Genomic DNA, 25,935 nt, shown 5'->3' with positions numbered 1-25,935 from the left:
GGGTACAGGGCATCCCGAAATAAGCTAGGAGTTACCGAGTCTCCTCATCGTTTAAAACGGTGTCATGTGCTTGTTTGGATACTGTTAAATTGAGTTAGGGATTTAGAAGTTAGGTCAGAAACTGTTCCCAGAAGTAACAGATACTGTTTGATTGATTACAAAAAAGTGAGACTTTCTTCGGTGAGACCCGTTATTTTAAATTTGTCGAAATTTGTTAGGTGCTGAATCTGTCAGGCCTGTCAGTGATTGTAAATATAAGACGTCTTTGTAATATAAAATAGAAGAGTTTTGTCTGAGCTTTGTGTGACCCTGTGTGTGACGACAGCGCACTGCAGCGCTGCGAGCTATTTTTAGACGGTGTGTGAACATGCAAATGAGCTGTGACGCGCACAGAGGACTTTGCTTCCTGTTTAGCGTGTTTTTAAGTTTTATAATTTTGATTTGCAAACAATGATACATGCCTGTAATTAAAACGCTGATTTTGCTGATTATGATACTACAAATAAGGTGTTGAATGACTGGGGTGTGAATGATGTTGGAGTTTAAAGCGGAAACTCAGAGAGGAGTGTGTTGGGAGACTGGCATGTAGTCTGCAGTGCAAAGGTGGGCGTCTTGCCTGCTAGTCTATTTAACAGTGATGAAAATGATATTAAATAAATCTCTCAGTGTGTTGATACAGGTGGCTATGGGGCTGGACCAACTGCCCCCACAAGCACGGCGGCCGAAGCAAAATTATAGTAATGGACACAAAATCAGCAAGAATCAGCAGCTGTGGAAAAGACAGCAGCTAGCAGAGAATTAAAGGAGAAATTAAGAGAAGTTTTAACACATAAAATTGCGGCCAACAGACTTGTGGAGGTTGGGAAGGCGCCTGGAGCATCACAACAAAAAGGTGAAACAAAAACACACACAAGCAGAGAAATGTGAGAGAGAGGCACGTGCTAGAGAAATGCCTCGTTTGAGAAAAAACGTTAAATTAGCCCATGTACAAACGCACATACACGCAATGAAGAAACAGCTTACACCCATGAACATGTGAAGATTTTCGAGCAACTTTAAAGCAGTGAAGCTTAACATACACCCGCCGTTACACAATAAAGTTTATCCACTACTAACAAATAAACCCTCTGGGTTGCAGGACAACAACTTAACTTCAAAAAAAAAAAAAATCACAACCAGTGATAACACGACAAATTTAGTGGTTAATAAAAGTCAAATTGTGACATGTTTTCTTCTGATTGATTAATACAAGTGATTACTGAATGAAAGAAAATTCCATTTCTGTGCTTTAAACATGATCTTAAGAATTTTAACATGTACCTGTGTTGTCCTGTCAGCTTGGTGAGTTATGAGAGGATTATATGGTGAGAAAAAAAAACAAAAAAAAAAAAGGGGGAGAGAAGGCTGACACAGGGCCTGGTCCCGTTGTTTTTCCCCTCTCTGAGTAACACAGCCAATACAACATGATTTTCCTGTTCGTTTGTTTTTGTTTTTGTTTTGTTTTGTTTTTTCTCTTTATGCTTGATTACAGGCTGCTTTGTTGGCCCGGAAAAGCCGAGGCTGACCCTGGACTCCTGCTCTCCCCTCTACCATCTTTGCTCTCTCCTCTACCATCTTTGATGTGACCCTGACCAAATGCTAAAGCAGCTGAACCCGCAACAACAACTTGAAAATGTCAACAGTGCTGCAGGAAAATGATCTCATGCAGCAGAGACGGAGAGCGGTAATCCAAGGCCCGTTTCACTACACGGGGAGATTTCTGTCAGCGTCTTTTCTTTCTGAGAAGATTGAGAAAGGCCCGGCTCCCACCACCGATTCTGACCACCTTATATAAAGGAATTATTGAGAGCATCCTGAGCAGCTATATCACTGTCTGGTTCGGGAACAGCACCATGCCGGACAGCACTACAGAGGGTTGTGCAATCAGCTGAGCGCACCATCCGCTCCGAGCACCCTGACCTGCACTCAATCTACAACAGGCGGTGCTGGACCAAGACCAGGAAGATCGTGAAGGACCTCAGCCATCCCAACAGCAGACTGTTCTCTCTGTTGCTGTGTACGTGACAAAGAAACATCTGGATTTGGAAAACGAGGCACTCGCAAAGCCACCAGCATTGTGCCTGATTGGACACACCCCTCTCACACACTCTTTACATTCTTGCCATATGGAAAAAGACAGCTTTAGCTGACAGAGCTGTGATGAGACGCCCATTAAGCCCAGATGAAAAGTGAGGCCGAGCAAAACCATGCTGACCTTAACCACTCTGCATTAAAACTGTGCAGGACAGTGACGGACCAACAATGACCATCGGGCAGCAAAAAGGGCGTGCCAGAGACAGGAGGAGTAACTGAGGTCAGGAGGCACCTCAGAATGGACAAAACACCAGGAGAAAATAAGCTGAAAGCACAGGTGTCGGGGCTCGGCCAGGAGCTGACCTCTGAGAAGAGCCGAACAGCAGAGCAGCAAAAGGCCGTGGAGCAAAGCAAGGAAAACATCAATGGACTTAAATCTGATTTCTACGGAAAAGACTCTGAGGTTTCTGCCCTCAATAAGACCTCGAGGCATCAGAGCAGAAACTGAGCATGGCCCAGGAGGAGCTAGCTGAAAATCGAACCCATCAGGCTTGGAGTCCTAGACACCGGACTTGAAATCAGGCCGGAGCAGCCTGGAGCTAGATGAGCAGTGTGATTTGTCCGGTCTGCTATGGAGCGAACGTTAGGGGGATGGCTTCCTGTCACCTCTGCCGTCCTCCGATCGCTCAGCGTCCTGGGCTGCCCAGCTCTGGACTGAACGCTCGGGCCGAGACACCCAAACAACCATGGACTCCATTCCCCTGGAATGGGACCACGACTACGACCTCAGCCGTGGGCTTGAGAGTGCAAGCAGGGATCCCAGAGAGCCTTGAGGCCTGTGTAAAACTAACAGAACAAAGATTGAGGTCTTCCACTGGGGAGGTGGAAGCTGCAGACTCTCCTATACACCTTCTGGATGTCAGCCGTTCCACCTGCAAACAAACGGACAGCAGTCGCACTTCTGCAAGCAACAAACGGACATCCAGACAATTGAGCTGCGTATCAAAACCCTGAAGGAAGACCGAAGCAAAAGGGTCAAGTTAAGGAGGAGCGAAATAAGGAGAAGATGCTGGACACTGGAGAAAAGGACTGCCTCAATTGGGGCCAGAACCAGTATGGACAGAACTCTGAGCAGCAGCACCAATGGATGCAAACAGACTGAAAAGGAGGAGGGCAGGACCCAGGGCACGCTTCAGGCCGTGGTTTACCCAGAACACTACAACAGGAAAGTGATGAACACAAACACCCACACAAACACACACATCTACATGCACCGACTCAGAGTGAAAAGAAACATACATATGAACATATGCACTCGTTGATTGAGGGAGAAATGACACACACACACACACAAATTAAAATGTTGATTCAATGAACTGAGAAGTGATCCACACACACACACACACGCTGATGCAATGAAGAATGCTTTACTAACAAATGCTGCACACAAACATCCAAATACGGAGTTGGTTACAACAGCAAGAACTGATTGATTATTTATTGAGAGAGATTGTATGAGAATCATGCAACAAGCATTGCATCGATGATCATTTATTGAAGCTTTTGACCTTATACTAACATCTGTGTTCCTGTGATTGTTATAACTTCTGATGAATCTTCCATTTACAGGTGTTAGGATAATGATATAATTTTTCATTGCAGGTGTAACCATGATCATTTTTATACATATTGCAACTTGTTGCTCATTGTAGAGTTGTGCTCAAGTTAATAAGGGTTAAAAGCTACGGTCAGCGCGAATGTCTGACTGATCTATTGAGGGGAAAGGCTTCGAGCATAGAAGGCCACACGCGCTTACAAAACACTGATATCATGTTATTCTTTGTGATCTTTTCTTAAATTATGTCTTTAAGGTTAGTTTAAATAGTGGCAGTTAATTAAACGAGATTTATTAAAATATTAAATACCTGAGTCCGAACGTTACACGCGGATCACCTTAAGAGTCTGGGAAACTTTGTAGCTGCCTAACTTTTTTTTTTGAATGTTCTAGCTCCGTTGATTTGACACATTGGAATGTGTCAAAAAAGGGGGGGAAGGTTGAGCTTTAACATCAAACCAGGATTATTTGAACATTTTATAACTTCATTTGTGTCTTTAATAATTTAGGAATGGTAAAGCTTAAGCTAATAGCGGTCCGAGAAGACGGACCTTTTAGAGAATCAGTGAAAAAGCATAAACTATCACTTTCATGTTTAATCATTACTCATTGAAATGAACTGAATAGCGTTTAGAAGATTTGTTAATTTTTTGTCTTTTGTTAAAAAGAGGGGTTTCAATAATTTTCAGACACACCTTGCAAATGTGCTTATAACGAGTTGGCACTCGGCCTTTTGAAGGTCGGAAGCTTCGTTCGGCGTGACTGTCCGGACTGATAAAGTGTAGGAAATGCCTTGAGTGCGGAGGGCTAAATGCAAACATGCTTACACACACATAAGATATGATTGGAATAAGTCCCTGGGACATTCTGAATGTTTAGACCAATTCTGAATCACTAGGAGGTCAGTAGATAACAACATTAGATTATTAGGGTTAGGGAGAGAGGTGTTTTGGTTTTCTGTCTCTTACAGAGAAAGGAACAGACACCAGACGAGGTCACAGAGATGCGAGGACCCTCCGTAGCAGAGTCAGACACAGTGACTGCCGAGACATCAACTGGGTCCAAGGGTCATGGCGTTTGGGCTCCAGCTAGTCACCACAAAAGGATGGATCCCATAAACACAGCAATAACCATGAAGGGGTTGGCGGAAATCCGGGAACACCAGACCAACGAAGTTCGAGAGGCTTTTGGGCAAAAAGGGGACACCTTCCTGTTCCTTTTTCTGGAGAATACATAGATCGTTGTTTGAAATCGGAGCAGAATAATCCCCTGATCTGTGTTACGACTGAAGGGTTGTCTAACCCCTAAGGTTGAAGAATTAAGAGCAGAGGATCACCCAACTGGACGACACTGGTAGCTGCAGCAATAGAATAAAGGCTGAAAGCAGTGGGAGACAAGGAGATTGTCATCTGGACCTGCTACTGTTGGAATCCTAGTTTTTCTTGCACCTGACTTGCGCAAACACAGAGGTCATCTTACATATGGTTTGCCCGTCAGGGGGACAAAGGACCTCAGGAGTGAGAAGAGATGAACCCGGCCACACTGGGCTACAGGGTGTTTGTGAGGTCATTATTCTAATGACCTCATCAGGGGGAATTGTAAAATTATGATATTATTTTATGCCATGTTATACCCCTAATTAAAGACTGTGAATTATTATGTAGTTTTAGTTTGCATTATTCTCCTGAATTAGAAGAAGCTGATAACTATTGCATTAGTTAAACTGATTTGCATTACATTAAATTGCTGACTTGTTGTGAATGAATGATATTGTTTTATGATGCATTATATTGCTGAGTTATAAGAAATACTGTTCGCAGAAGGTTATTGTCTAATTTGTCTGAGTAGAAGAGAACAGAGTGTGCTGGAGTTTTCTGCCCCATTTCAGCAGGAGCAGATAAACAGGGAGCCAAGGTCGTAGCTCAGGCGCTGTGTGAGAGAAAGCATGTGAATGTTTAGGCTTTTTATGATAAGGTGGAGGCACCAGAGGCTATAAAAGTTTGAGCAATGCTCCACCATTTTGAGATTTTGAGGCTGTCTGCATCAGTGTCCATCTCCCACGTGTGTGATCATTAAATCATCGTTTGACTCAACCCGGCCGGACCAGTGTTGTTATTGTGGTTTTTTCTCTTGTCTCCATCCCCAATATTTTGAACCTTAACAGTGTATATCAATGTGTGTGTCTCCTATATGATATATGGGGTGCCTTTGTCTGGATGTGCTTCCCATCCAGAGCTGCACAGCACAGAGGAAAGTTCCAGGGCTCCTGGAATCCCTCTGTGATGGACCGCCAGTCTCCAGGTGAAGGCACAGCCATGAAGTCGTCCACTAGACAGTCCCAGATGGACGTCGCTGCCTGGGGGGTGATCTGGCTCACCGTGGACACACCGACTCTGAAACTGAACGCGATGGTCCTGAAGGAGTCCCCGGTGACAAGGAACCTGGACAAAATTGTTCAAAATCAGTATTATGTGTACTGCAGTTACAAAATACATTATTCAAATTCCAAAATACTTTTGTGATGTCAGATTTAAATCACAAAACATGAATCTTACATAAAACCTTTTGTAATTATAAGGATAATTACAAAATGTATATTAGATAATATCTAAAACAGTTGTGTTTTGTTTTAACTTTAACATATCATAATTTGATTGGTAGCAACTTTTGCCACTACAGTGAGCCAATCACTCATAATTCCTAAACATGTCAATCAGGTAGGAATGAAGTAAGACATTAATAGAAATAAAGAGTTGTATGTTGACATGTAGCCCTTTCCTTGCTTAAATCATTAATATTTTTGAAAAATTAATCTGTGATAAGACAGCTTATCAAGATAGAACCATGTAACTAGAGATGAACAAACTGTTCACAGTTTTATCTAACTCTGTTTTAATAAAGGCTGTGACCCCTGCTATAGAGTCTGACAGCTGCAGGGATTATATACAAATATTCAACTATCCCAGAATTAAACCAGGTCTAAATAAAAAGGAGTGAGTATCACTACAAAGGTTAACTCAGTGGTCATAATGCTACAGTTTGATATCAGCAAACACCGAGCGCATACATTGATGTGACACCACAGCCATGCTATCATGCAAACACTGATAACAGCATAAATCGAATTAAATCGGGACTTGATGAGACCTTCTGAGTATCACTAGAAATATTATAAAGAGTCGTCTCTGTACCACAGTTTGCTTTCAGTAAACACCGACAGCATTCACTGTTAGCATAGCACATCCATGTTAGCAGTGTATAACTGGATGGATTAGCATATTAGCACAGATATCAATAAAGGACTACCGTATTAAATAGTTTTACTAACCTCAGGCAGACGGACAGGCGCTCTGCAGGTGGGATTGAGCGTCTGTAGTTGGTGTCTAGGCGGGCGATGCTGGGACCGACGAGGGAAAGCAGGTCCTCAAACTGGCCGACGGTGATAGCGCTGGAATCGGCCGTCATCCAGGCGCAGCTCCTGGAGCAAGTGGTGAAACTCACCAAACTGCTCATGCCTCTGGAGGACCTGATGGACCCAGGTACGGCGAGGACGTCTTTTACGCTGCTGCTCTGCTCTCCACAGTACATAGAGAAGGGAGACTCTCTCTTCAAGTGCTAGCTCGATAGCTGCCATCTTGCAAAGATACCGGTCTGGCACAACTCCCTCCCACATTCCTCCCACATTTCCGGTTCACGCGACGTGCGATGGATTTTTCTTGGACACGCGTTGAGACGCGAATGTACACGCGTCAAATTAGGGGCGTTTGGGGCGTTTTATTCGCGTCCATCGCGTTCGGTGTGAACACGTTTGGGGCGTTTTATTCGCGTCCATCGCGTTCGGACTAACGGTGTGTTCACACCGAACGCGATGGACGCGAATAAAACGCCCCAAACGCCCCTAATTTGACGCGTGTACATTCGCGTCTCAACGCGTGTCCAAGAAAAATCCATCGTTTGACGCGCGTGAACCGGAAATGTGGGAGGAATGTGGGAGGGAGTTGTGCCAGACTGGTATCTTTGCAAGATGGCAGCTATCGAGCTAGCGCTTGAAGAGAGAGTCTCCCTTCTCTATGTACTGTGGAGAGCAGAGCAGCAGCGTAAAAGACGTCCTCCAGAGGCATGAGCAGTTTGGTGAGTTTCACCACTTGCTCCAGGAGCTGCGCCTGGATGACGGCCGATTCCAGCGCTATCACCGTCGGCCAGTTTGAGGACCTGCTTTCCCTCGTCGGTCCCAGCATCGCCCGCCTAGACACCAACTACAGACGCTCAATCCCACCTGCAGAGCGCCTGTCCGTCTGCCTGAGGTTAGTAAAACTATTTAATACGGTAGTCCTTTATTGATATCTGTGCTAATATGCTAATCCATCCAGTTATACACTGCTAACATGGATGTGCTATGCTAACAGTGAATGCTGTCGGTGTTTACTGAAAGCAAACTGTGGTACAGAGACGACTCTTTATAATATTTCTAGTGATACTCAGAAGGTCTCATCAAGTCCCGATTTAATTCGATTTATGCTGTTATCAGTGTTTGCATGATAGCATGGCTGTGGTGTCACATCAATGTATGCGCTCGGTGTTTGCTGATATCAAACTGTAGCATTAGCACCACTGAGTTAACCTTGTAGTGATACTCACTCCTTTTTATTTAGACCTGGTTTAATTCTGGGATAGTTGAATATTTGTATATAATCCCTGCAGCTGTCAGACTCTATAGCAGGGGTCACAGCCTTTATTAAAACAGAGTTAGATAAAACTGTGAACAGTTTGGTTCATCTCTAGTTACATGGTTCTATCTTGATAAGCTATGTCTTATCACAGATTAATTTTTCAAAAATATTAATGATTTAAGCAAGGAAAGGGCTACATGTCAACATACAACTCTTTATTTCTATTAATGTCTCTCTTCATTCCTACCTGATTGACATGTTTAGGAATTGTGAGTGATTGGCTCACTGTAGTGGCAAAAGTTGCTACCAATCAAATTATGATATGTTAAAGTTAAAACAAAACACAACTGTTTTAGATATTATCTAATATACATTTTGGTTTTATGTAAGATTCATGTTTTGTGATTTAAATCTGACATCACAAAAGTATTTTGGAATTTGAATAATGTATTTTGTAACTGCAGTACACATAATACTGATTTTGAACAATTTTGTCCAGGTTCCTTGTCACCGGGGACTCCTTCAGGACCATCGCGTTCAGTTTCAGAGTCGGTGTGTCCACGGTGAGCCAGATCACCCCCCAGGCAGCGACGTCCATCTGGGACTGTCTAGTGGACGACTTCATGGCTGTGCCTTCACCTGGAGACTGGCGGTCCATCACAGAGGGATTCCAGGAGCGCTGGAACTTTCCTCTGTGCTGTGCAGCTCTGGATGGGAAGCACATCCAGACAAAGGCACCCCATATATCATATAGGAGACACACACATTGATATACACTAAATATTCATTTCATTTCTTTTTTGTGGTGCCCAAATTGATGCACCTGCTTGATTTTGTTTAAACAATTATTGCACACTTTCTGTAAATCCAGTAAACTTCTTTTCACTTCTCAAATATCACTGTGTGTGTCTCCTGTATGATATTTAACTGACATTTTTTATTGTAACAACCAACAATTTATACAGGAAATTAATGTCTATTAACAAAGTTGCCCAAACTTCTGCATCCCACTGTATCAGTATATTTTGTCATTAGTATAATATGAAATAAATTCTACATGTGTCAAGTCGTGTGCCAACATTTGCTGTGTAGTAGAACTGAGACATTAGTCATTATAAACATTTATTTGAAATAATATTAAAATTCTCACACAGAAAAACATTAAACATAAATATATAAAATATAAGAATTTACAGAGAGACAGGAATAAAAAGGACCAGCTGCTCTCCAGAGCAGGAACAAGGCTGAGGAGGAAATGCTCCATTGGAGACTGGTGTGGCCTCTTCAGGGACTCCAGGATGGCCAGCTCCACCGCCGATGGTCCGTCCTGGGACCCGTCCCTCATCTGCCTCGGAGCCGTCCTCCTCTGTGGGCCTGTAAAACAGCACAAAACACAAAGAAATGAGAAGACTGTGTAATAATGTGAATTATTGTTTGCAAGATGTTTTGTTCCACAATAGATTGTGTTGCTGCACGGACGTTTTAGAGTGTCACACAAGTAAGGATGGTTAGGCTGTATGTTGCTATTGTACATGGCAGAGGACCAATCTGAGTCGCATGACTTGTTAATAAAACTTACTACCCCGTTGGGTAGGAAATAGATATTCTGGAGTCTGTCGTGAATGAGACCAGAATATAACATGGTGGCAGCGGAGCGGACAGCGGAGCAAGCTGCACGGCCGGAGTGAACCCCCGAGAGACGCCTGTCGGAGCGGTGAGCAACTAGCGGCTAATCGAGTTAGCACCGCCGCGAGGCATGGAGGGCCTTAAATCGCCGCCGACGCTGGTATTGGACTCCAGTAACCTATCACGGACATGGAAGACCTGGAGGGACGAGTTTATGCTCTATGTGGAGCTGACCATGGACTCAGACGGCGAACAGAAAAAAGTAAGCTTGTTCAGTTATCTCGTTGGTGAGAGCGGCAGGGAGCTGCTAGACACTCTAATGGGCGACACAGCGAGAGATCGGTGGACAGTTAAGGACATTATTGAGAAGTTTGACAATCATTGCAATCCTGTAGTTAATGAAACTGTGGAGCGTTATCGGTTCTTCACGAGAAACCAAGGCGCCAGTGAGACAATCGACAGCTATGTGACGGAGTTAAAGCTGCTGACAAAAACGTGCAATTTTGGAGTAATAAGGGACTCACTGATTCGTGACAGGATTGTATGTGGACTTCACAACCCGAGTCTGAGGGAGAGACTGCTGCGTGAGAAAAACATGACACTGGATGCATGCATACAGCACTGCAGAGCCGCGGAGCTGTCGCGGGAAAACAGCAAAACCATTTCGGGAGCTGCAGTGGAGGAGGTGCATGCTGTGCGTGGAGCTGTGCGCCAGAAACGGATCGGCGACGCAGTGGACTGTAAGTTTTGTGGCAGAACACATGAAAAAAAGAAAGAAAAATGTCCAGCATACAGGAAGAAATGTAAAAAGTGTGGCAGAGAAAACCACTTTGCAGTTAAATGCATGGCACGTTCAGAGCAGAAGAGAAGGACGAATGTACACAACGTGACAGCATGTGAGAGTGATGAGTATGAGGACGTTCTCTGTGTTACAGAGGCAGACGCACATGTTTCAACTACAAAGAACACTGACAAAGTGAGAGGCACTCAACTCTTTGCAGGCATGCTGATGGGCAAAGAGATTGTAAATTTTCAGATTGACTGTGGTGCCAGTTGTAATGTAATGCCAATCCACATGCTAAGCCCGAACACACAGTTGGAGGACACACAAACAGTGTTGATGATGTACAACAAAAGTAAGATAAAGCCGTTGGGAAAATGCAAAGTTAAGCTACGTAACCCGAGAAATCAGAAACTGTATCGGTTGGAGTTTCAAGTGGTTGACAAAGACTGTAAAGTACCACTGCTGGGCAAGAGAGCCAGCGAAGCGATGAAACTCATAAAAGTACACTATGAAAACATCTTGAAACTGGACAGCATCGTTACTTCAGAGCACCCAACAGCCAATGAGTGGAATATGGATCAGATTAAAACAGAGTATGCCGATGTCTTCACGGGAGATGGCTGTTTGGAGGGAGAGTTAAGGCTCGAGGTGGATGAAACTGTGAAACCAGTGCAGTTACCAAAACGGCGTGTCCCTATTGCAATGATAAAGCCGTTAAAAAAGGAGCTGCAAGATCTTCAGCGCAGAGGGATCATTACACCAGTAGAATGCAGCACAGACTGGATCAGTGGGATGGTTGTGGTCCAAAAGCAGAGTGGGGACTTAAGAGTGTGCATAGATCCAAAACCCCTAAACAAAGCCCTACAACGGAGCCACTTCCCATTGCCCACCATTGAGGACATTTTGCCAGATCTGTCAAAGGCTAAAGTGTTCTCTGTCTGCGATGTGAAGAGTGGATTCTGGCACGTGAAACTGGAGGAGTCGTCGAGCTACCTGACAACATTTTCAACTCCATTTGGACGCTACAGATGGCTGAGGATGCCAATGGGGATAAGCCCAGCTCCGGAAGTGTTCCAGAGGAAGCTCACACAAGCTTTGGATGGACTGGCAGGGATCTACATCATTGCAGATGATGTGCTGATCACGGGTCAGGGGGACACAGATGCTGGAGCAGTACGTGACCATGACGAGAAGCTGAGACAGTTTTTGACTCGTTGCAGGCAGAAAAACATTAAGTTGAACGCAGACAAGTTCAAACTTAAACAGAAGGAGACCACGTACATTGGACATCAGCTGACATGCAACGGTCTGAAAATAGACCCAGAGAAGGTTAGGGCCATAGAAAAAATGCCCAGACCTACAGACGTGAAGGCAGTACAGAGACTGTTAGGTATGGTGAACTACTTAGCAAAGTTTTGCCCACATCTGTCTGACCATTGCGACTTACTGAGACAACTGACACACAAAGACAGTGAGTGGAACTGGACGACTCGACATGAAGACGCATTCCAGAGACTGAAAGAGACTATAGCAGAGGCTCCAGTCCTGAAATACTACTGCCCAGAGGAAGAGCTGACAGTACAATGTGACGCTTCTGACAAAGGGTTAGGTGCAGCACTCATGCAGACGGGTAAGCCTGTGGTTTTTGCGAGTAGAGCACTTACACGTACAGAGCAGGGTTATGCCCAGATCGAAAAGGAGCTTTTGGCTGTAGTTTTCAGCATGGAGAAGTTTCATCAGTACACATATGGTCGTAAAGTGGTGGTACACAGTGATCACAAACCCTTAGAGACCATAGTAAGAAAACCACTGCTGAGCGCACCCAAACGGTTGCAAAGGATGCTTATGCGCATTCAGAAATATGACATAGATGTGGTGTATGTGCCAGGCAAAGACATGTTATTAGCAGACACGTTGAGTAGGGCATATCTTCCAGAGTGCTCACCACAGGGCTCCATAGAGGAGGAGATAGAGAGCATTAACATGGTCACTCATGCACCCATCTCACCTGACAGACTAAACAGCATAAGGACTGCTACACAAGACGACAAAGCACTACAGATCCTCATAGATACAATTCACAGAGGTTGGCCGACAGACAAAAGAGACACTGACGGTGACATCAGACCATACTTCTCATTCCAGGATGAACTGAGTAGTCAGGATGGACTTGTGTTTAGAGGTGAACGTGTTGTTGTCCCGACTACCATGAGACAGGAGATCATAACTAGACTACACTCGACACACCTAGGTGTAGAAGGTTGTCTAAGGAGAGCCAGAGAGTGTGTATATTGGCCAGGCATGAACGAACAAATTAAGACTTATGTGACTAAGTGTGACATCTGCAGGTCAGTCGACTACAGACAGCAGAAAGAGACCTTGGTCCCACATGAGATCCCGACTAGACCATGGGCTAAGGTGGGCTCGGACCTGTTTATGTTTGACAACAAGGACTACCTTATCACAGTGGACTACTATTCAAACTTCTGGGAAATTGACTATCTCCCGGACACTAAGTCCACCACAGTGATTAGAAAGCTGAAGGCTCACTTTGCCAGACAGGGCATCCCGGACATTGTTGTTTCAGATAATGGACCACAATATATGTCCGGTGAGTTTCTGAGATTTAGTCGACTGTGGGGTTTCCAGCATAAAACATCTTCGCCAGGTTACCCTCAGAGTAACGGGAAGGCAGAATCAGCAGTAAAGACAGCAAAGAGGCTGCTGCTAAAGGCAAAACTGGCAGGGCAAGACCCGTATCTTGCGATTCTGGACCATCGCAATACACCATCACAAGGCCTGGAGACCAGCCCAGCTCAGAGGCTGCTCAGCAGGAGGACACAGACGCTTTTGCCAACCAGGACGAGCCTGCTAAGGCCAAAAGTCATTCCAGCCCGGCGGGAGTTGGAGAGGAAACAGAAGCGCCAAAAACTGTGCTATGACCGATCAGCACGAGACATGGACTCTTTGAAGCTAGGGGACAGTGTCAGAGTTCAGCCTTTTGACCGCCATTCCACTTGGAGCAGGGGAGTGGTGATTGGGACTGTTGACCCGAGGTCCTATGAGGTTCAGTTGGACTCTGGAAGTGTCCTGAGGAGGAATCGGAGGCACCTGAGACATGCAGGCGTGGTGGATCAGGAAAATGCCATAACGGACACCGGGGCACTGACCAGGTCAGTGACAGCTCCCTCAGACACTCGTGAGCGGCAGATCAAGACTGACGAGGTAACAGGGGGTGTCAGGACAAGGTCAGGCCGCAAAGTGGTTCCACCACTTAGGTACAAAGACTATGTTGCATAATGAGGATTTATTGTTTATTGTTTGAGGGGAAGAGTTGTGTATTCTGTGGATATTGATGTTCACTACAGCTTACAGAAATGTACATGTTGGAATAAGTGGAATGCTTTTGTATTCTTTGAGTGTTTCATATTGTTATCACCCTCAGTGAGAAGAAGGACAAATCAAAACAAAAGGACTTCTGTTTTTTCCAAAAAAAAAAAAAAAAAAAAGAGAAGGGATGTAATAATGTGAATTATTGTTTGCAAGATGTTTTGTTCCACAATAGATTGTGTTGCTGCACGGACGTTTTAGAGTGTCACACAAGTAAGGATGGTTAGGCTGTATGTTGCTATTGTACATGGCAGAGGACCAATCTGAGTCGCATGACTTGTTAATAAAACTTACTACCCCGTTGGGTAGGAAATAGATATTCTGGAGTCTGTCGTGAATGAGACCAGAATATAACAGACTGCTACTAGATTTTAATTTCAACATTGAAAAAAAAAAAAAAAACAATAACAGGATATAATCAGATTGGTTGTAGATATTTAGTAAAGGTGATCACAAGGCAATCCCACCGACTAAAAAGGTATCAGTGCTTGCTGTACATATCTGTGGGTGCAGCAGCAGGAGCTCAGGGACTGGGGATGCTCTGCTGCAGAATCAGTTGGTTCTATCAATACAGTATTAAATGTTAACAGGTTGGATATAATAATCGTAGAGTAGACAGTGGTCCCTCATTTATTGCAGGGGTTCTCAGAATAACTAGCCCCTGGTCACAGTTCTCACAATTGATTCTCAAAGTGCAAACCTTTGTAGATTGCAAAACGTAAAAGTATTATTATGCCGCGGTTTGTCTTCATCTGCCCGCCACTTTCGTGCGCCTTTTTCCCTCACGGTGCAGGTGTCTATTTCCGAATGAGGCTCATAGTTATGGGTGTTTTTGTGCTGTTTTTTCTATTGGACGCGATGGTTATCAAAACCAAACGTGATAAATTTGGCAAGCGCAGGAGATTTGTCAATCAGGCTGCAGAATGCAATGTTGTACTGTGCAATAAAAAATCAGCGAAAAAGCAAAGCAGTGACGGATGAACAGCGGGACCACTGTGTGCTGTTTATTAATAAACAATAAAATATATTCCTAAATGATAACATGCATAAAAGCAGAACGGTATTTGTACGTCAGTGGGAAAATAGCGGTGGCTTGCTAGCTTTTGTGCTGCTTCCCCGGGTCAGTGAAAACTTTCAAAAGAGAAATGAATGAACTTACCAGGTTGCCCGATCTCTTCACATATCTTCCTCCAAGCTCGGTCCTTTTTATTCCTGTCTCGGTACTGAAAGCAGCTGGTGTTGTACAGCTCCGAGTTGTTTGCTACCGCATTGATTAGCCTTCCCCTCCATTGAAGTATGAAAGGCTTTGGCTGGATCTGCCCCTTTGACCTAGGTAACAGCCACGTCACCAGGCTCCTGATTGGTTGTCGCGGCGCGATTTGACGCTGGAGTTCAGATTTTTCCAACTCGAGCGGTAGACGCGAAACGCGCGTATGCACAAAATGCAACACAAAAACTCACGCGCATGGTTTTATTCGCGAGTCAAACGCGCCAGACGCGCTACACTGACGCACGTTTCACGCGTTTTGGCGTTTTCGCGACGCAAATCTGCTTCCGAATTTTCGCGGGACCCGCAATCGCGCGTCATCGCGCCTTTCCATTGACTTTACATGTAAACCTGACGCTCTATTCGCGTCCATCGCGTTCGGTGTGAACACACATTTCCGGTTCACGCGCGTCAAAATATCATATTTTGACGCGCGATGGATTTTTCTTGGACACGCGTTGAGACGCGAATGTACACGCGTCAAATTAGGGGCGTTTGGGGCGTTTTATTCGCGTCCATCGCGTTCGGTGTGAACACACCGTTAGTCCGGAGGCTCCTGTAGCGCCTCCCAGAGGGCAGGAGGGTGAAGAGTCCATGTGATGGGTGACTGGGGTCTCTGATGATTTTCCCAGCCCTTTTCAGACACCGCTTCCTGTAGATGTCTTTTATGGCAGGAAGTGGTGCTCCGGCGATGCGCTGGGCAGTTTTCACGACCCTCTGCAACGCCTTCCGGTCCGAGGCAGAGCAGTTCCCGTACCAGACTGTTATACAGTTGGTCAGGATGCTCTCGATGGTGCAGCAATAGAAGTTCACCAGGATGTCTGAGGACAGGTGGTTCTTCCTCAGAGTCCTCAAGAAGAAGAGGCGCTGGTGAGCCTTCTTGACCAGCTTGGAGCAGTTGGTCGTCCAGGTGAGATCCTCGGAGATGTGGACTCCCAGGAACTTGAAGCTGCTCACACGCTCCACAGCCATCCCCTTAATGTGGATGGGTGGATGTGGGTCAGCATTCCTCCTGTAGTCCACGATGAGCTCCTTGGTCTTCTCGGTGTTAAGCAGCAGGTTGTTTGTGTCACACCACTCAGCCAGACGATCCACCTCCTCCCTGTAGGCGGCCTCATCGTTGTCACTGATGAGGCCAATCACCGTGGTGTCATCTGCAAACTTAATGATGGTGTTGTAGCTGTTGATATAATATGGACTCTATTATTAAATTAAAAGAACAAATTAGACTACACTACTGAAACCTCATGCTGCTGTTTTTAAAGTTTCCATGTTACCAGACTGTAGAGGGCTCTGAAGATTTAAACAGTTTTAGATCCATGACACTCACAGTCTTATGTTAAAATCTCAAAGGACAGCATTATATTTTTGATATTAACAGTAACTCTGGGCCTCTGTAGAGTGTGCAGCTGATCTCATCGCTGTCTAAAAATGGATAAAAAAAACATGTGTTGAAGACTATTAAGAGTAGCAGGTGTGTAGCATTGCTAACTAGCTAGCAACAAGCCTCCAACACAGTGCGTATGCTAGCGGCTAATCTAACTAATGAATTAACAACAGAGTGATTTTAGAACTATAAGATGATAAGCTGTGTGTCTTTTTTATAACAGTGACATGGTTGTATTTACCTTAATTAAACGAGTCGTCAGTCGCGGTAAACCAGCAAAAAACTCAAGCAGCCGGGCTACGTAAAAAGTGTAGGGGGGTGTGTTTGCGGCAGTGTTGCCAACTCCTCAGTAAGGAAAATCGCTATTGGCTGTCCTAAAAGTCGCTAGAAGTCGCCAAATGACGTCATCGCCTAATTTGCATAATGGTCATGCTAATGTAATTGTAACCTATGTTGTTGGAGAGAGAAATAACATTGTGGAAGAGACATAAAGTGAGTAAAAAACGTCCTAAATGCAGTTAGAATTTATTTAGAACTACAAATTAAATTTCTTTTAGCAATTATTGTTTTTTAATGTCACAATTCCAACCCTGCACCCGAAATTGGCACTCTGGTGGAGTTACTTTGTGTGTGAGAGTGTGTGTTTATAAGTAGTTTTAAACCTTGTGATCCACAAAACAGCATAGCAGTAAAAGAAGAACTGACTGTGTTACAGTCAGTGCGGGAGCAGCGGCTTCGCTCATGCGTGATTCATTTGCCGTTTGGATGCACAGGTGTGAATGTCTCCTGCCCTGATAGCAGCTGGAGGAGGACTATCCTCCGCCTGGGAGTGCTTTGGCACGGGTGAGGTGCCCAAGGCAGCACCGCTGCTTGTTGAGAGTAAGAGCGATATGCGTTTTCACGTCAAAAAGTCATCATAAATAAGTCTCCAATAATACCAGAAAAAGTCGCCAGATTTGTTGCTAGTCGCTTTTTAGAAAAAAAGTCGCTAAGGGGGTCTGAAAACTCGCTAAATATAGCGACAAAGTCGCTAAGTTGGCAACACTGGTTTGCGGTCACGTCCAGCGGGTGTGTGGGCGGGAGCATTACACAGTCGCTCCACCTCAAGTCACTACTGTGCAGACTCTGGCTCCAAATTTGCAAGAGGGCAGCCTCCACAAGCGGGATATTTTGGCTTCATTTTTGCACAATGGTAGGAGGCGGGGTCGCGTCGTCCATGTTTTCTACAGTCAATGCTTCAAAGCCAACTGCAACTTGCAGCTGCCTACAGCTGGGTCCAAAAGCCTTCGGGACAAAGTTTTATGGTTGGACAAGAAAGAATCGGGTTATTTTGTAATGCCCATGATGACTGAATGAAAACTCTGGACTACCAGTGTATGCATGCAAATATTCAAGTAGTTTTTCCTTTGTAAATTAATGATTTCTGTGACCACCCTAATGCTGTTGTTTTTAGTCGAGAGTCCTATAGCACATAAAATATTTTCTCTCTGCACAGTCTCACGGCTCCATCCGGCCTGTGCTGTTCCTGGATATTTTTCAGTGGTGCAACTAAAAAAAATATTTGGTTGCACCTGTGCGACCAACTGTTCGGGTAGCAAAAAAAAAAAAAAATCTGCAACCTTCCCTGTGGTCAACAACAGACACACGTTATGCCCCTATCGTGGACTAAACCAATTAGAGATAGTAAGGGGCGGGACCTCTCTGATTGACCATGGTCCAGTTGAAAGTGCAGGTGGAGAGAGGGAGGTGAGTAGCTTGAATAAAGCGATATCAATTTCATTAAATCCTGAATCAACTTTTAAATATAACTGTGTTTTGCCAGAAACGCCAGATTCTCAGATTAAACCTCACGAAACCATTTCAACAACAACCAAACAGCAAATGAGAGCAGGTACACGGATTCCACACAAAGACGTAAACACAGAGCGGACCCGACGCATCAGAATCAACTTTGTCTTTCTCGGCTTTCTCACCCGACGGCCCGTAGACGGACACGCTGTCGGAGCTTAGCGATTCTGATGCGTCCGGTCCGCGCTGTGATTGCGTCTTTTTGCGCTGATTCTGAGCTGCAGGTTTTGTCTCTCTTCAACCAAAATTCACCGAGCCAGCAGCAAAAGAAGCAGCAAACTGCACTTCACATTTGATCAATGTCGTCATGAAATTTTTCTGTTTTGCTTCCACGACTATTAAAATCACACTTCATGCACAGCTAGCCCTCTCTCTCTCTCTCTGTACTTCAAGAACAGTTTCCTGTCTCCAATCTCTGTTTTCTGTATTATTCATTCGCTTATTACCCACCAGTCTACCGTTGTTTACAGCGCTGTCGGCTGCTGTCTTTTTCTTTTCTTTTCTTTTTTTCACTTAAATGACCTCGGACAAGAAAGCCTATTTTTCTGTTCAATATTGAAGAAATTTAAACTTTATATGCAGAACATTGTAGAATATTTTTAAGGTTATCTGCTATAAAAAGCCAGACCAGGAAAATCTCCTTCATGTTTTTCTGTGTTTTATTCTGTCTGAGGCTAAGTTGAATCAAATCGGGACTTTGAAAACCGGAATCGAATGGATTATAGAAATCAGTGATGATACCCAGCCCTAGTGAGCAGCCTAGGCACGACAGAAGTGGATGTAGCTGTAATAGGAAAAGAACTATTGCTAACTTTTCTGTTAAGTTAAGGCCTGATCCTTCTGAAATTCATAGCCAGTGCTCTGACATGGTGTCATCAATCTTTGAATGCTGAAAAAGCACAGTGTATCCAGAAAAACACATTATATTATATAAATTCTTGTAAAATTTGTGTGCGCCTAACTTTTGTGCCGGTACGCCTAACTTTAAAAAGTTAGTCTAGAGCCCTGGAATAACCAAATCACAATGTGTCATGTTGACTTAAGAGCTTCAGAAAGTAGGACTATCAGAATCAAAATACTTTATTAATCCTGAAGGAAATTATCGGTTACAGCAGGCAGCACGCTAATGGCGCATGCTCACTTACAAAGGAACCTTCTGACCAAACTTTACACAAACAACACATTGGGGATACATGTCAGAGAGGTAGGAAATAGGAAAAAAAAAAACATTCAGACTGAGCTCCTAATGGGAGAATCAAACTGTTCTCCCATTAGGAGCTCAGTCTGAATGAAAAAAGACCCTGGCACAAAAAGCACATGCCTGTCAATACACCACAGAAACCCAAGACAGGCAACAGGGGTGGGTAAGGGTAGGAGAGAGCCGGTGTAGACAGTGCATGCAGTCCTGCAGCATGTCTGCGCTGGTCCAGTCAACCCGCCATCTGCCCCGGGAGGGAACAAGCATCGAAGGCGTTTGGAAAGGGAGGGGGGATGAGTGTGTATGTGTATGCGTGTGTGTGTCCTGAGTTTAGCTGAGAGAGTGTCCTTCGCCCTGCCAGGCTAAGTAAACAGTGTTCCAGCCGACCCAGGTGGCCTTGCGTAGGGGGAGGAACAGTCTAAATACCGTCTGTTATCAGGGTGAGAATTTGTTTTGTTCAGCTCCAGCCTTGAGACCACAGCTGGCGCCGAAATGGTATCCGCATGAAATTATGGTGGTTTTTCCTTTAGTGCGAACAACTCGTGAATTTCAAAGCCGTTCTAGCAGTCTGACACTGGTCTCTCGATCTCTCATTGGAGAGCCGTGATGTTATCAATCCTGCGCTCAAAGAGCAATTTCTGAGAACTCACGACCGCCGTGAGCTTCTCCAAGATGTTATCCAATTTTTGCTCAGAGGTCTTAGTCTGAGTGCTCACAGAAGCCTCAAGCTTCTCCAAGATCTTATCCGTGCTGCATTCAATGAGTCCATTTTGGAAAGTCCCGACCCGTCCCATCGCTTCAATCCCAGCGGGCAGCCTTGTGGAGTTTTGATCAGCCAATTTCACTTTTTTTAAAAACACTCAGGACACTCAGGCTCACCCGAGCCCAGGCTTCTCGTTGAGAAGAGGGTGTCAATTGCATTCAGGGACCAGTTGATCAAATCCATAATTCCTCTTTTAGGTTTTAGAGAACAGACTGTGAGAGAGTGTTCCAGGGCAAGAGTAGAAAGTAGACAAGATTAGACAAGGACACAAGAAGCAGGGAAAATAAGGGAAAGGGAGAGGAGAAAAGTGCGACCGGCTTCGTCAAGAGCCAAGAGATTTAAATAAATGAAAACCTACCCTCTACAGTAGCTCTGGGCCTCCTGCCAAGTGCAATGATTGAGGATGTACCAGTAATGCCTTGACACCACTGATCCCAGTCCAGACACAGTCGTGCTGATGAGGAGGAGAATGAAGGTTCCAGACAGATTATAAAGAACAACAAAATAAACTTTCACAGCTATGCAGATGACACACAAATATATATCACAATGTCACCAGGAGACCGAGGCCCTGTACAGGCTCTTGGTAAATGCACTGAAGAAATTAATGACTGGTTGTGCCACAATATTCTCCAGCTAAACAAAAACAAACTGAAGTCTTTGGTGCCAAAGAAAAACAATTACAGGTCACCAGAGAACTTCAATCTATACACCTAAAAACCACAAACCAGGTGAGAAATTTGGGTGTAGTGATGGATGCAGACCTAAACACATTAAGACAATAACAAAGTCAGCTTACTATAACCTCAAGAATATTTCAAGGATAAAAGATCTGATGTCTCAACGGGAACTGGAAAAACTAGTCCATGCATTCATCTTTAGTAGGCTTGATTACTGTAAAAGCATCTTTACAGGTCTACCAACAAAAAAAAGAAAAATCAGTCAGACAACTACAGCTCATTCAGAACTCTGCTGCTCGAGTCCTCACTAAGACCAAAACATTGGACCACATCAGTCCAGCTCTGAGGTCTTTACACTGGCTGCCTGTCCGTCAGAGGATAGACTTTAAAGTTCTGATGCTGTATAAAGCTCTGAATGGTTTAGGACCAAAATACATCAGTGACCTCCTGACCCAGTATGAACCTTCCAGATCTCTCAGGTCGTCTGGATCCGTTTTTTTTATCAGTTCCCAGAGTCAGAACCAGACACGGAGAAGCTGCATTCAGCTTTTATGCTCCATATATCTGGAACAAACTCCCAGAAAGCCTCAGATCAGCTGAAACACTCAGTTTATTTAAATCCAGGTTGAAGACTCACCTGTTCTCAGCTGCATTTGAATAAAACAGCAAATCCACACTTTTAAGCTTAAATTTCAAAATTTACATTTTAACTACTGATTTTATCTACTGTTCTGATTTTACCTACTGTTTTTTTTTAATCAATTTTAAATCATTCTTTTTATTTGTTTTTGTTTTTTAATGTCTCTGTAAAGCACTTTGAATCACCTTGTTGTTGAATTGTGCTATATAAATAAACTTGCCTCAAAACTCACTCTCTCTTTTTCTGCTCTCTCTCTTTCTCTCTCGCTGTCACTCCTAAAACTTCCCATGTTTTTATTTTTGGTCGTAAGCAGAGAGTGCTTGCTAGCACTGTCCTTAGATACGGTGGCCCCTAGAGACAAAGCATGTACAAACTCCAAAACACTTACAAATTCCAAATAGCACGCACAAACTCCAAAACACGTACAAAATCCAAAACACATGCAAACTCCAAAACACGTACAAAATCCAAAACACATACAAAATACAAAACACATGCAAACTCCAAAACACATGCAAACTCCAAAACACGTACAAAATACAAAACACATGCAAACTCCAAATCACAACGGAAGTGCTCCAGGACGCTAGGGGCAGTGTTGAGCTCAATTTGCAAAATAAACGGCAAGTTTGTTGCAAACACATGGGCTGTATGGGACGGTCTAGTCTCCGTTGTGCTTCCCAGGTTGCCTAGCAACCATGATACTAACCGCTGGAAACGTGTCATACAGCTTTGTTTGACAGAAATTAAGGAGAACATATTTTGTTCATCTGTTTGTTTCTACAAGAGCTTTGTGTGATTTGATAAGTATCTGAGGCTGAGACCACAGGACAGTAAAACATGATTGTTGGGCTTCATTTCTGTACTGAACAGTCATTTAAGATTAGGGTTGCAAAATTCCCGGAATTTTCAAAGATGGAATCTTTCCATGGGAATTAACGGGAATTTATGGGAATAAACGGGAATTAACGGGAATTTATGGGAATAAAGTGGGAATTTTCAAAATTGAAGGTTGGCTCTTCTTAGGGAACTTAAATATAGTTGAGCAAAGTATATTTTAGCATAGTATTGACAAAAACAAACAAATGCAATTCAAATACACTTGAATATCCATGCCATTCCTTAATCACATGTACAGAGCACAAGCTTGCTGCATGGCTATTGAGACCACCTACTGGCACTGTGCATGCCTCCATCACATGTACACATGGACCACACTTTTGAGCCCGAAGGACAAAGAGTATTAAAGGCACACATTTGAGCCTGTGGACTTAACAAGTGAGGTAAGTTTTGATGATATTATGGGAAAATATATTCATTAAATGTTTAAATTGTGAATATCACATAAAATGTATTAATCTGGTAGATAGCAATCTGATAAGATGCTAAATAAAATACTAGCATATGATAAGATGCTAAATAAAATGCTAGCATCTGTTAGATGCTAAATAAAATGCTAGCATCTGTTAGATGCTAAATACAATGCTAGCATCTGTTAGATGCTAAATACAATGCTAGCATCTGTTAGATGCTAAATACAATGCTAGCATCTGTTAGATGCTAAATAAGCCATAGCTAGTATAACATAAAGAAGATGCTAGCTTCCTCATTTGGTTGTTTTGTTTTGAAGATCATTCCAGTTGTTTAGCTAGCCTTACTATTTATATCTGTTTATTATCATATTGCAATTGTATTATTACGATCTCTTGCATTAGCATTTTTACAAGCTCTTGTTTTATTTTACAGAAAAATGCCACGTGCGCTATCTGATGTGTGGAGACATTTTACACCAGCTAATGTACAAGGGAAATCTGTATATATGTGTAAGTATTGTGATAAGACGTATTTGAAGAATGCCACAAAAATGCAGCAGCACATTGCAAAGTGCAAAAAAATTCCTCAAGGCCCAACACATGCAGCAGCCAGGAGTTCCACTCAAGGGGAAAATGAATCTGTTTCAGCTGTATCAGAGTCAGATACCCACTCATCAGCTCCTGGTCCCTCTGGCATCAGAGGATTCTTTGATTTTATGGATGATAATAGCCAGAAAAACGCAGATGAGTGTTCCGCTGGTGCAATCTATGCAACTGGCTCACCCCTGATGCTGACATCCAATGTGTACTGGAAGAGATTTTTGAATGTTCTCCGACCAGCATACATTCCCCCAACCAGAGATGCATTGTCTACTCATCTACTGGATGAAGAGTTCAGTCGAGTTCAAGCAAAGGTGAAACAGACCATTGACCAAGCTGACTGTATTTCAGTCATCTCTGATGGATGGTCCAATATCAGGGGACAAGGAATTATTAACTACATAATCACCACTCCTCAGCCTGTGTTCTACAAGAGTGTAGACACAAAGGAAAACAGACACACAAGCCAATACATTGCAGATGAGCTAAAAGTGATCATCAATGACCTTGGACCAGATAAGGTTTTTGCACTGGTCACTGACAACGCAGCCAACATGAAGGTTGCCTGGGCACATGTGGAGGAGACCTACCCTCATATAACTACTATTGGCTGTGCAGCCCATACACTAAATCTTCTCCTAAAAGACATAATGGCACTAAACACAATGGACACTCTGAATAAGAGAGTGAAGCAAGTTCTGAAATATGTTAAAGGCAAACAAGTAACTTCCGCTACATTTCTGTCAAAGCAAAAGGAAAAGAATAAGAGTACTACACTGAAGCTTCCCAGCATAACGCGATGGGGTGGTGTTGTTATCATGTTTGACAGCCTTCTGGAGGGAAAGGAGTCTCTGCAAGAGATGGCCATATCCCAGTCTGTAGGCATCGACAGTGACATCAAGAAGGTCATCTTGGATGATGTGTTCTGAGAAAGAGTATCTAGCAGTCAGAAAATCCTCAAACCTATTGCAGCAGCAATAGCGAAGATAGAAGGGGATGGTGCCATCTTGTCAGATGTCCAGTGCCTTTTTGCAGAACTCAAAGAAGAAATCCAGACAATTCTGCCCACTTCCCTACTACTGAAAGCAGAGGAAACGGCTGTGGTCAAGTCATTGGAACAGTGGAGGGAGTTCTGCATGAAGCCAGTGCATGCAGCAGCATACATGCTGGACCCCAAATATGACAAGGGCATACTTTCTGGGGAAGAGATCAACGGTGCCTATGCGGTCATTACAGCCATGTCTGACCACCTGGGTCTCGATAAAGGCAAAGTTCTAGGCAGTTTGGCAAAGTATCGAACAAAGCAAGGCCTTTGGAAAGGGGATGGAATATGGCAGTCATGCCAGCACATATCTGCAGCCACCTGGTGGAAGGGACTATGTGAATCTGAGGCCCTTGCACCTGTAGCCTCCATCCTCCTCCAAATCCCACCATCATCAGCCGCCTCCGAGCGCAACTGGTTACTGTTTGGGAACACCCACACAAAGGTTCGCAACAGGCTCACAAATGTGAGAGTGGAAAAGCTGGTCGGCATTCGGGCAAACCTACGGCTCTTTGAGCCTGACACAGAGCCATCCTCAACAAGGCTGGAAAGTGACACTGAAGAGGAAGACTCAGAGTTGGATGCTGAGGAAGTGGACATGTTGTTGGATGATGATGAGGTCCAGGAAGAGTCTATTGACTGAGCAAAAATGAGAAAAGAGGATTGCTTGAAGGAAGATTTGCATGTTTAATGGGACGTTTTGGAGGATAAGTGGCATTTTTCATTTAGCCTTTTGAATGGGACTTTGTGGAGATTTTTGGACAGGGGCCATTTTTGAATGAGCGGGGTTAGGGGATGGTAATATTGAACTCAACATTTCTGTTTTTATTCATCCATGAAACAAGTTATTGAAACGTGTTCTATTCTACTGTACTTACAAATAAATCTGTTTAAATATCTGTTGAAAACATTTTGCATGGAGGTTTTCTTATGATTTCTGTTTATATTTATGCTTGGAAATAATATATTCCCAGTTAGTTCTCCTAAATTCCCATTAATTTCCATAATTCCTATTATTTCCATGGACAGTTTCCAATAT

At 43.9% G+C, this 25,935-nt stretch overlaps 1 protein-coding gene across 1 annotated transcript; it reads left to right on the top strand.

Annotated features, from left to right (window-relative positions):
• The first annotated feature begins 22,823 nt into the window (after positions 1 to 22,823).
• On the top strand, positions 22,824 to 24,815 carry LOC113012233 (uncharacterized). The gene is made up of 2 exons (XM_026152703.1): positions 22,824 to 23,224; positions 23,688 to 24,815. The coding sequence occupies exon 2, from the start codon at positions 23,692 to 23,694 to the stop codon at positions 24,781 to 24,783; it is 1,092 nt and encodes a 363-aa protein (XP_026008488.1). The 5' UTR covers positions 22,824 to 23,224; positions 23,688 to 23,691; the 3' UTR covers positions 24,784 to 24,815.
• The last annotated feature ends 1,120 nt before the right edge of the window (positions 24,816 to 25,935 follow it).

Source organism: Astatotilapia calliptera, chromosome 1, assembly GCF_900246225.1.
Source record: "Astatotilapia calliptera chromosome 1, fAstCal1.2, whole genome shotgun sequence".
NCBI lineage: Eukaryota > Metazoa > Chordata > Actinopteri > Cichliformes > Cichlidae > Astatotilapia > Astatotilapia calliptera.
The sequence above is the reverse complement of the archived record's forward strand: the minus strand, read 5'-3'. Positions and strand labels throughout refer to the sequence as shown.